This window comes from Oncorhynchus keta, chromosome 33, assembly GCF_023373465.1.
Source record: "Oncorhynchus keta strain PuntledgeMale-10-30-2019 chromosome 33, Oket_V2, whole genome shotgun sequence".
NCBI lineage: Eukaryota > Metazoa > Chordata > Actinopteri > Salmoniformes > Salmonidae > Oncorhynchus > Oncorhynchus keta.
Window position 1 is genome coordinate 10435143 of NC_068453.1, and position 12550 is coordinate 10447692.

Genomic DNA, 12550 nt, shown 5'->3' on the forward strand with positions numbered 1-12550 from the left:
CTCTCTGTTGTTGTCTGTGTCACACTACTTTGCTTTATCTTGGCCAGGTCGCAGTTGTAAAGGAGAACTTGTTCTCAACTAGCCTAACTGGTACATAAAGATGAAATAAATTAAAAATTAAAAAGGAGGAAGTAAGCTCTAACCACAGTGGTGCTAACACTTGTTGAGAGACATAACAACACAGTCATTACGAGACATTGCAGTGATGTTGTGGTGCGGTTGTAGCAATGTTGTCCTACTCACTCCATCTCCATGCTCAGCAGCTCCAGGAGAGCGGTGAAGACGCCCATGTCATACAGCAGGAACACGTTGTGGCGAGACCAGTGGATCACGTCCGCGTCCGTGTCACACTCATCAAACACCCCTGGGGAACGCCACACAACAGACACACATATAGGGTTCAACAGATGCTCCCTCACCACACAACACTCTCCCCTCCCCCCGCTTCTCCTTCACCCAAATCCAGACAGCTGATGTCATGAAAGAGCTGCAGAATGTGGACCCCTACAAATCAGCTGGGCTAGACAATCTGGACCCTCTCTTTCTAAAATTATAAGGCCGCCATTGTTGCAACCCCTATTACTAGTCTGTTCAACCTCTCGTTCGTATCGTCTGAGATTTCTAAAGATTGGAAAGCGGCCGCGGTCATCCCCCTCTTCAAGGGGGAGACACTCTAGACTCAAACTGTTACAGACCTATATCCATCCTGCCCTGCCTTTCTAAGTCTTCGAAAGCCAAGTTAACAAACAGATCACCGACCATCTCGAATCCAACCGTACCTTCTCCGCTATGCAATCCGGTTTCCGAGCTGGTCACGGGTGCACCTCAGCCATGCTCAAGGTCCTAAACGACATCATAACCACAATCGATAACAAAGACAGTACTGTGCAGCCGTATTCATTGACCTGGCCAAAGCTTTCGACTCTGTCAATCACTGTATTCTTATTGGCAGACTCGACAGCCTTGGCTTCTCTAATGACTGTCTCGCCTGGTTCACTAACTACTTCTCAGACAGAGTTCAGTGTGTCAAATAGGAGGGACTGTTGTCTGGACCTCTGGCAGTCCCTGGGGGTGCCACAGGGTTCAATTCTCGGGCTGACTTTTCTCTGTATACATCAATAAGGTCCCTCTTGCTGCGGGTGATTCTTTGATCCACCTCTACGCAGATGACACCATTCTGTATACATCTGGCCCTTCTTTTGACACTGTTAACTAACCTCCAAACGAGCTTTAATGCCACACAACACTCCTTCCATGGCCTCCAACTGCTCTTAAACGCTAGTAAAACTAAATGCATGCTCTTCAACCGATTCCTGCCCGTACCCGCCCACCTAGCAATACTACTCTGGGCGGCTCTGAATTAGAATATGTGGACAGCTATAAATACCTAGGTGTCTGGCTAGTTAGGCTGTAAACTCTCCTTCCAGACTCACATTAAGCATCTCCAATCCAAAATGAAATCTAGATTTGACTTCCAATTCCACAACAAAGCCTCCTTCACTCATGCTGCCAAGCATACCCTGATAAAACTATCCTGCCGATCCTTAACTTCAGCAATGTCATTTACCTCCAACACTCTACTCAGCAAATTGGATGCAGTCTATCACAGTGCCATCCATTTTGTCACCAAAGCCCCATATACTACCCACCACTGCAACCTGTATACTCTCTTTGGCTGGCCCTCGCTTCATATTCATTGCCAAACCCACTGGCTCCAGGTCATCTATAAGTCTTTGCTAGGTAAAGCTCCGCCTTATCTCAGCTCACTGGTCACCATAGCAACACCCACCCGTAGCACACACTCCAGCAGGTATATTTCACTGGTCATCCCCAAAGCCAACACCTACTTTGGCCGCCTTTCCTTCCAGTTCTCTGCTGCCAATGACTGGAACGAATGGAAAAAAATCACTAAAGCTGGAGACTTATATCTCCCTCACTAACATCATGCGTCGGCTGTCAGAGCAGCTTACCGATCGCTACAGCCCATCTGTAAATAGTCCATCCATCCAACAAACTACCTACCTCATCCCCATATTAGTTTTTTGCTTTCTTCTGCTCTTTTGCACACCATTGTTTCTAATTGCACATCTATCACTCCAGTGTTAATTGCTAAATTGTAATTACTTCGCCATTATGGCATATTTATTGCCTTACCTCCTTATATGAGATGCACACACTGTATACAGATTTTCTACTGTATTATTGACTGTACATTTGTTTGTGTAACTCTGTTGTTTGTGTCGCACTGCTTTGCTTTATCTTGGCCAGGTCGCAGTTGTAAATGAGAACTTGTTCTCAACTGGCCTACCTGGTTAAGTAACGGTGGAATATATATATTTTTTAAAGGACATGAGCATAAATACTGTATATGTCCTCTGTTTTGTAAGAAAATGTTAGTCAGAGAAATCAAAAGGGAAATATTTAAATATTCACTGAATCTCCTAGATGCATGTAACAATATGCTACAACCAAAGCAAATGATCTTGTAGTGTGCAGTGACAGCGATGATGATTTATTTATTTATTTTATTTTATTTCACCTTTATTTAACCAGGTAGGCCACTTGAGAACAAGTTCTCATTTACGACTGTGGCCTGGCCAAGATAAAGCAAAGCAGTGCGACACAAACAACACAGAGTTACACATGGAATAAACAAATCCTAGTCAATAATACAGTAGAAAAAAAAGAAAACAAAAAAGTCTATATACAGTGAGTACAAATGAGGTAAGATAAGGGAGTTAAGGCAATAAATAGGCCATGGTGGCAAAGTAATTACAATATAGCAATTAAACACTGGAATGGTAGATGTGCAGAAGATGAATGTGCAAGTAGAGATACTGGGGTGCAAAGGAGCAAGATAAATAAATAAATATAGTCTGGGGATGAGGTAGATAGATGTGCTGTTTACAGATGGGCTATGTACGGGTGCAGTGATCTGTGAGCTGCTCTGACAGCTGGTGCTTAAAGCTAGTGAGGGAGATATGGGTCTCCAGCTTCAGTGATTATTGCAGTTCGTTCCAATCATTGGCAGCAGAGAACTGGAAGGAAAGGCGACCAAAGGAGGAATTGGCTTTGGGGGTGACCAGTGAGATATACCTGCTGGAGCGCGTGCTACGAGTGGGTGCTGCTATGGTGACCAGTGAGCTGAGATAAGGTGGGGCTTTACCTAGCAGAGACTTGTAGATAACCTGTATCCAGTGGGTTTGGCGACGAGTATGAAGCGAGGGCCAACCAACGAGTGTACAGGTCGCAGTGGTGGGTAGTGTATGGGGCTTTCTTGACAAAACGGATGGCACTGTGATAGACTGCATCCAATTTGTTGAGTAGAGTGTTGGAGGCTATTTTATAGATGACATCCCCGAAGTCGAGGATCAGTATGATGGTCAGTTTTACGAGGGTATGTTTGGCAGCATGAGTGAAGGATGCTTTGTTGTGATATAGGAAGCTGATTCTAGATTTCCGGACCTGTGGCAGTCTCTATGGGGGTGCCACAGGGTTCAATTCTTGGGCCCACTCTTCTCTGTATACATCAATGATGTCGCTCTTGCTGCTGGTGATTCTCTGATCCACCTCTACGCAGACGACACCATTCTGTATACTTCTGGCCCCTCTTTGGACACTGTGTTAACTGACCTCCAGACGAGCTTCAATGCCATACAACTCTCCTTCCGTGGACTCCAACTGCTCTTAAATGCAAGTAAAACTAAATGCATGTTATTCAATCGATCACTGCCCGCCCGTCCAGCATCACTACTCTGGACGGCCCTGACTTAGAATACTACAAATACCTATCAGAGAAGTAGTTGGTAAACCAGGCGAGGCAATCATTTGAGAAACCAAGGCTGTCAAGTCTGCCAATAAGAATGTGGTGATTGACAGAGTCGAAAGCCTTGGCCAGGTCGATGAATACAGCTGCACAGTAATGTCTCTTATTGATGGCGGTTTTGATTTAGTTTAGGACCTTGAGCGTGGATGAAGTGCACCCATGACCAGCTCTGAAACCAGATTGCATAGCGGAGAAGGTAGGGTGGGATTCAAAAAGGTTGGTAATCTGTTTGTTAACTTGGCAATCGAAGACCTTAGAAAGACAGGGTAGGATAGATATAGGTCTGCAGCAGTTTGATTCTAGAGTGTCACCCCTTTGAAGAGGGGGAAGACTATGGCAGATGTACAATCTTTGGGAATCTCAGACGATACAAAAGAGAGGTTGAACAGGCTAGTAATAGGGGTTGCAACAATTTGATCAGATAATTTTAGATAGGGTCCAGATTGTCTAGCCCGGCTGATTTGTAGGGGTCCAGATTTTGCAGTTCTTTCAGAACCATCAGCTATCTGGATTTGGGTGAAGGAGAAATGGTGAGGGCTTTGGCGGGTTGCTGTGGAGGGTCCTGGGCAGTTGACCGGGGTAAGGGTAGCCAGGTGGAAAGCATGGCCAGCCGTAGAGAAACGCTTATTGAAATTCTCAATTATAGAGGTTTTATCGGTGGTAACAGTGTTTCCTAGACTCAGAGCAGTGGGTAGCTGGGAGGAGGTGCTCTTATTCTCCACAGACTTTACAGTGTCCCAGAACTTTCCTCTACTGACGGGATGAGGCCAATGTCATTCCAGGATACCCCGGCCAGGTTGATTAGAAAAGCCTGCTCGCAGAAGTGTTTTAGGGAGCGTTTGACAGTGATGAGGGGTGGTCGTTTGGTCGCAGACCCATTACACATGCAGGCAATAAGGCAGTGATCGCTGAGATCTTGATTGAAAACAGCAGAGATGTATTTGGAGGGCGAGTTAGTTAGGATGATATCTAGGAGGGTGCCCGTGTTTACGGATTTGGGGTTGTACATGGTAGGTTCATTGATCATTTGTGTGAGATTGAGGGCATCCAGCTTAGATTGTAGGATTGGCGGGTGGGTTAAGCATGTACCAGTTTAGGTCACCTAGTAGCACGAGCTCAGAAGATAGCTGGGGGGCAATCAATTCACAAATGGTGTCGAGGGCACAGCTGGGGGCAGAGGGTGGTCTATAGCAAGCGGCAACAGTATGATGATGATGATGATGATTACCCTGTGCCAGGTAGAGGATGGCCCGGGCCACCTTCAGCCTTTTGTCCCGGTCAGTGACCTCCAGAGCATCTAGTAGTCTCATCACATAGGCCCTCTGCTGCTCCTGACCCAGCTCAATCCACCTCCTCCCCCGCACTGCAGAGAGACAGGGACAGGGTGAAAGAGACCAGGTGAGTCATGTCACTTTGTAGGACTGTGTGACCTTGTGACTCTGAGTTTGAACGTCTGTCGCTCTCTTACTCTCGCTCACTCTATTCACTTCTTTCTCCCATTCCCTCACTTTTTATTTTCTTCGTCCATTTCTCTCTCCCCCCCCGCGCGCTCTCTCTCCCCCACTCCCTCCCTGCCCTTTTCACACGTGAAAAAGATTAGCAGGGATCAGGTCTGGTCATTAAACTCACACTGACCCAGGAGCAGCTAGCGGTCTCAGAGTCAAAGTGTCCTGGCACCCAGCTCACATGCATGGTCACAGCAGTCTGTTTCAGCCCTGGCAAGGTATAGCAGTACACCCACTGATCACTGATCCCCCACTGTGATGCCAGGATCCAACATCAAGGCAGCAACGCCTTTTACTTCTAGGCTATGAGCGATTGATTCCTAAAAGTGAAGTATATTGTACAATTAGGATAGTTTCCTTTTTTTTACCTCAACTCTTGGGATTCTTGTAGGACATCACGATCAATGGAATTCAAATAGCTAGTCAGTTCCCCTCTTCCAGTAGACATTTTCTTACATACAGTACCTTCAAAAAGTATTCATACTTATTCCACATTTTGTTGTGCTACAGCCTGAATCCAAAATGTAGTACATTTGTTTTTCTTCTCACCCATCTACACACAATATGCCATAATGCAAATGCATTGAAAATGAAATACAGAAATATCTAATTTACGTAAGTATTCACACCCTTGCGTCAATACATGTTAGAATCACCTTTGACAGTGATTACAGCTGTGAGTCTTTCTGAGTAAGTCTCCACGAGCTTTGCATACCTAGATTGTATTATATTTGCACATTATTCTTTTTTAAATTCATCAAGCTCTGTCAAGTTGTTTGTTGATCATTGCTAGACAGCCATTTTCAAGACTTGCCATAGATTTTAAAGTTGATTTAAGTCAAAACTGTAACAAGGCCACTCAGGAACATTCAATGTTGTCTTGATGAGTAACTCCAGTGTATATTTGGCCTTGTATTTTAGGTTATTGTTGTTTTCCTCTAGGATGTTGCCTGTACTTAGCTCAATTCCATTTCTTTATACATATAACATATATATATTCCTAGTCCTCGGCGACAAGCATACCTGTAACATGATGCGGCCACAGCCAAGCTTGAAAATATGAAGAGTGGTACTCAGTGATGAGTTCTCCTATCACACAGCCTTTAATCTCTGAAACTGTTTTAAAGTAACCATTGGCCTCAAGGTGAAATCCTTGAGCAGTTTCCTTCCTCTCTAGCAACTGAGTTATCTTTGTAGTGACTGGGTGTATTGATACACCATCCAAAGTGTAATTAATAACGTCACCATGCTCAAAGAGATAATCAATGTCAGCCTTTATTATTATTTTTTTTACCCATCTACCAATTGGTGTCCTTCTTTGCGAGGCATTGGAAAACCTCCCTAGTCTTTGTGCTTGAATCTGTGTTTGAAATTCACTGTTGGACTGAGGAACCTTAAAGATAATTCAATGTCTGGCACAGGGATGAGGTAGTCAATTGAAAATCATGTTAAACTCTATTATTATACATACAACCGGTGACTTGTTAAGCACATGTTTACCCCTGAACGTATTTAGGCTTGCCCTAATACAGAGGTTGAATACTTATTGACTCAAGACATTTCAGCTTTTCATTTTTAATTCAAAATGTCTAAAAACACAACTCCACTTTGAAAATAGGGAGCATTGTGTGTAGGCTCGTGACACAAAATCTTAATTTGGGCTGTAAACACAACAAAATGTGTTAAAAGTCAATGGGTGTGAATACTTGCTGAAAGCACTAACTCTCTGACAAAACTTCCCCTGTGTGAAGTTCATCCCATGTAACTTTTAATGCGCGGCTCTGAGAAGTGCTCTGATAATGTTCATTATGATAAAAGTGCGTGGAGAGTAGCGACGCAGAGGACATGGGTGCATAACAGATTTAGCAGTGATGGAGAGTGGCAGTCTGGCAGATGTGTTAAAACATTGATGACGTCACCGTTTGACATAGTTTAAAACCCAGATACAGAGAGACAGCACATCTCCTATCTCTCTCCGCCACACAGCCAGCCAGCCAAGCTTTCCACGGATCCAGCTATTCATTCCTATTGGCTTCATGGAAACAGAGTTGGAAGAACAAGACGTAGCCTAGCTCTCTTAATTTATGTAATATGCTGCAGCTGCAACAAAATTGCCCTTTGGGGACAATAAAGCTCTGTGGAATTGAATGCCTGGTGCTACACATGTATTGTTCCTCATTACGAACCTTCCTTTAACTCGGTAAGCTGCTTCTACACCTGCATTGCTTGCTGTTTGGGGTTTTAGGCTGGGTTTCTGTACAGCACTTTGAGATATCAGCTGATGTACGAAGTTTTGAGTAAGAATACAACCGCATTTACAGCACAGCAATGAACTGGGCAGAGTTTGAAAGAATGTGAGAGGGGTAGAATGAATGTGGAGATTAGACCAGCAAAATGGACACAGTACAATTCATCCGGCCAAAAGGATTCACATTAGGAGATAAAACGTAATCGACGAGCTGTTGAATAACAGTGCTCATGATATAGAACAGTTGGTCACGGTAGGTATGGCTGCTATCTATTCGCGGCAAAACCACAGCTAAGGGAGCTCTGTTTGTCCTGGCGCTAAGAGAGGCAACGGCTGCAGAGCAGAGTTTGGCAAGATGTGCGTGTTCCTGTATGTATGTATGTACAGTTGAAGTCGGAGGTTTACATACACCTTAACCAATTACATTTAAGCTCAGTTTTCACAATTCTTGACATTTAACAATTCCCTGTCATAGGTCAGTTAGGATCACCACTTTATTTTAAGAATGTGAAATGTCAGAATAATAGTAGGGAGAATTATTTATTTCAGCTTTTATTTCTTTCATCACGTTCCCAGTGGGTCAGAAGTTTACATACACTCAATTAGTATTTGGTAGCATTGCCTTTATATTGTTTAACATGGGTAAAACATTTCAGGTGGCCTTCCACAAGCTTCCCACAATAAGTTGGGTGAATGAATTTTGGCCCATTCCTCCTGACAGAGCTAGTGTAACGGAGTCAGGTTTGTAGGCCTCCTTGCTCGCACACGCTTTCTCAGTTCTGCCCACAAATTGTCTATAGGATTGAGGTCAGGGCTTTGTGATGGCCACTCCAATACCTTGACTTTGTTGTCCTTAAGCCATTTTGACACAACTTTGGAAGTATGCTTGGGGTCATTGTCCATTTGGAAGACCCATTTGTGACCAAGCTTTAACTTCTTGACTGATGTCTTAAGATGTTGCTTCAATATATCCACATAGTTTCCCCCCTCATGATGCCATCTATTTTGTGAAGTGCACCAGTCCCTCTTGCAGCAAAGCAACCCCACAATATGATGCTGCCACCCCCACAATATGATGCTGCCACCCCCGTACTTCATGGTTGGGATGGTGTTCTACGGCTTGCAAGCCTCCCCCTTTTTTCTCCAAACATAACGATAATGGCCAAACAGTTCTATTTTTGTTTCATCAGACCAAAGTATGATCTTTGTCCCCATGTGCAGTTGCAAACCATAGTCTGTCTTTTTTATGGCGGTTTTGGAGCAGTGGCTTCTTCCTTGCTGGGAGGCCTTTCAGGTTATGTCGATATGGGACTTGTTTTACTGTGGATATAGATACTTTTGTACTTGTTTCCCCCAGCATCTTCACAAGGTCCTTTGCTGTTGTTCTGGGATTGATTTGCACTTTTTGCACCAAAGTCTGTTCATCTCTAGGAGACAGAACACATCTTCTTCCTGAGCAGTATGATGGCTGTGTGGTCCCATGGTGTTTATACTTGTGTACTATTGTTTGTACCGATGAACGTGGTACCTTCAGGTGTTTGGAGATTGCTCCCAAGGATGAACCAGACTTGTGGAGATCTATAATTTAGGTCTTGGCTGATTTCTTTTGATTTTCCCATGATGTCAAGCAAGGAGGCACTGAGTTTGAAGGTAGGCCTTGAAATACATCCACAGGTACACCTCCAATTGACACAAATTATGTCAATTAGCCTATCAGAAGCTTCTAAAGCTTTTTCTGGAATTTTCCAAGCTGTTTAAAGGCACAGTAAACTTATTTTATGTAAACTTCTGACCCACTGGAATTGTGATACAGTGAATTATAAGTGAAACAAATCTTTCTGTAAACAATTGTGTGAAAAAGTACTTGTGTCGGTATCCTGTCCTAACTGACTTGCCAAAACTATTGTTTGTTAACTAGAAATTTGTGGAGTGGTTGAAAAATGATTTTAATGACTCCAACCTAAGTGTATGTAAACTTCTGACTTCAACTGTATGTGTGACCTTCTCCCAACACCTCCAGCTTGAAAGTGTCAGGTTAGAGCAAGCAATCAGACACACACACACACACACCACTGGGCAGAACACTGCTGACAGTTCACTTGTATACTCTCCCTCCTTCTCTCCATCTGAACCACTTACAGAAAAAGGGAAATGTTACACCTGGGAGCGGTCAATTAATCAGCTCCCTCGACCCTCTCTCCCTTTCCCTCCGTCCTTCTCTCTCTTTCACCCCCTCTCTCTATCAGACTCTCTCTCTCCAGATGATTACCAGGGCGAGAATCCACTTCTACATACTCTCTCTCTCCGTAAATGCTAGATTAACAGGCAAACACATTAGAGGGTATGCAAACAAACAGCGTGTTCAAGGTGAGTCAGAAAGCCTTTTGGCACACTCGCTGCTTTAGAAAAGAAAACATGCGTGCGTATGCGCAAGACCACACACACACACACACACACACACACACACACACAGTTAGCTGGAAAGACAAATCCGCCACTGACAGACAAGAAGGTAACAGTACCATGGCTCCTGAAGTCCTCCTCAAAGTAGTCCCTGTTGAGGGCGAACTCGGGCTCCTCCGTGTAACTGTATATCTCTGTGGGAAAACAGGAGAGACAGGGGAACCATCAGACAGACAGGATGACATACAGTACAGTACTGAAGGATTCAACAGAGGTAATGCCATGAAAGACATTACGGGGTATACTGTAGTGGAAGCCCTGTATGGCTCAGTTGGTAAATCATGGGATTTACAACACCAGGATTGTGGGTTTGATTCCTGGGGCCACACATTTGTCAAATTCATGGAAGTAATGTGACTAAGTCGATCGGGATAAAAGTATCTGCTAAATTGCATATATTATAAGCCAACTCTTTCACTAAGTACCTTTCATAAAGAATCTATTTGGCTCCCAGTTATCCTTTCTGTCGTGTTTTTGTTAGATTCATGACATCACTGACTAATCCTTCTTCAGCGAGTATACAGTAGTTAAATGTCAACTGTCACTCCAGCCTGATCGAACAGTCACAAGAGAGCAACGGTAGTGTGTGTTTGTGTAAGCTAATGTTTCAGCGGGACTAGCGACCTAACCAATGCAGCTGCATTTAACAAGGGAAAAATATGACCTTGCATTGACTCAATCCCATGTAGCTGCTGACAGCGCAGCACTGTACGACAGTGGTCACCAAAGCTACAGGGGTTACCTTGCATGATTTTGTTCCAGCAACTGTTCAATAAGGTGCTTGAATAATGAGCTTTGTGGTTGGAACAAAAGCCTGCCCAGGTCTAGGGTTGGTGACCGCCGGGATAGGGTTTAAAGACCTTACCTGAGAGTTCAGCAGTCAGGCTGTCTGTGTCCCCATACTCAAACTCCAGGTTAGGGGACTCCATGGAGCTCTGAAAACAGAAAACAACATTGATGTCTTGGCAGAATTGCAAAGGGAAATGAAGGCACATGACACACACACACACACACACACACACACAGACACAGACACAGACACAGACACAGACACAGACACAGACACAGACATAGACACAGACACACACACCCCTGAATTCCTTTATAATTATTGCATGGCTATGCAAATACAGGGAACAATCAGAGTGGAAAAACTGAATGAGAGGTGTGCAGGAGTCAACATGCCCTGCATATCAGAATGGGTTAACGGACGTATCCAGTTAAGGATCTTTGATGCCGCTCTGACATCAGCCTCACCCCATGCCCTCAGGACACCATAGTATACACACACACACGGTGGGAATAAGGACAGAGACAGGGCCCGCCTCTGTTTGCCGTCATAGCCACTTAAAGCATTATTTTCCCAGGTCGGAGACAGACTGATACAGTATGCACAATCTCACCAGTTATCAAAGCACCACAGAACAACAACATTCTCATACTGCCAGCCAATACAAAAGGCCGTAGCACTTGGACAGAGACAGACTAGACTTTGAAATAGGTTGAGACCGGCCGTTAGTCAGCCTTGCGAGAGTGTCTCAGCAGCAATTTAGTGACAAAGAAAATGACAGCTAATCACGGTCCTTAAATGGCACGTGTCAGAGCCTGAGCCTTTGCTGAAGTGTGAGGACTGTCTGTAGTTGTTTCTTCCATGCATCCTACCACAGAAGGGCAGCAATAGCCAGGGATAAGCTAACATCTGTAATTCACTGGAACCTGAAGAACCCAAAGCCTCAGAGCCAGAAACAGTCTGTCAGATTAGGTTGAGATCCAATAGGAGCGATTGAAAACGTAAGAATCGTTTGGCCTAATGATTTGTTCACTCCAAATACAGTTGGCACAGATCCCACTCCAGATGCAGACTTGTTGTGTCGTACGAGGTGATTTTCAGACACAGTCTGAGAGCAAAGGCATTCTGAGTCAGTGGAACGTGTGTCCAAATAAATAATTCAGAAACTGGGCTGGACTCAGAATGACCCACACACACACACTGTGCATCTCAGACGGCTGAGAGAGCAGGAGTCACAGCAGGCTAAGGAGAGAAGATGACGGCGTACCCTCTGACGGGGAGAATGACACATTCCCAGAGGATGAGCCTGGGGTTCAGGGGCCGATAGTCTCACAGTGTGACAGGGCGACAATGGAGGTAAGCTTTGGGGGGAAATCACTAGGGAAGATATTTTGGTCTTCAGAGAAAAAATGGACCAGTCACGGTTTGATGTGCTACATCAAAAATGTGCTCTAGTTAGGTGTTCAAACTTTAGGTTAATTACACACTAAGCCACTGGCCCCGGGGATGTACAGGGTGAAGGCTTTCGTTCCAGCCCGGCACAGTATCATCACCACTAGAGAACGGAAAAAAATAAATCGGTATCATATTTCACTCTAGTTAAAACCATGTCATGCCAGTCTAACCACTGACACCGATGTCACTGTGCTGACTGTGTTGACTGTGCTGACTGTACTGACCGTGACACTCACATTGCCTTGAGTGCAGATAGTGATGTT

General features: G+C 44.4%; 1 protein-coding gene across 3 annotated transcripts in view; it reads right to left on the reverse strand.

Moving 5' to 3' along the window:
• Positions 1-12550, reverse strand: part of LOC118365934 (striatin-interacting protein 1 homolog) — a 40624-nt gene that overhangs the window by 26332 nt on the left and 1742 nt on the right. For all 3 annotated transcript variants that reach the window (XM_052491854.1, XM_052491852.1, XM_052491853.1), the window contains exons 2-5: positions 10908-10977; positions 10102-10176; positions 5055-5189; positions 244-364 (exon numbers count right to left, since the gene is read on the reverse strand). In XM_052491854.1, the coding sequence (XP_052347814.1) occupies positions 244-364; positions 5055-5189; positions 10102-10176; positions 10908-10977 (401 nt within the window). The remainder of the gene's footprint in view (positions 1-243; positions 365-5054; positions 5190-10101; positions 10177-10907; positions 10978-12550) is intronic.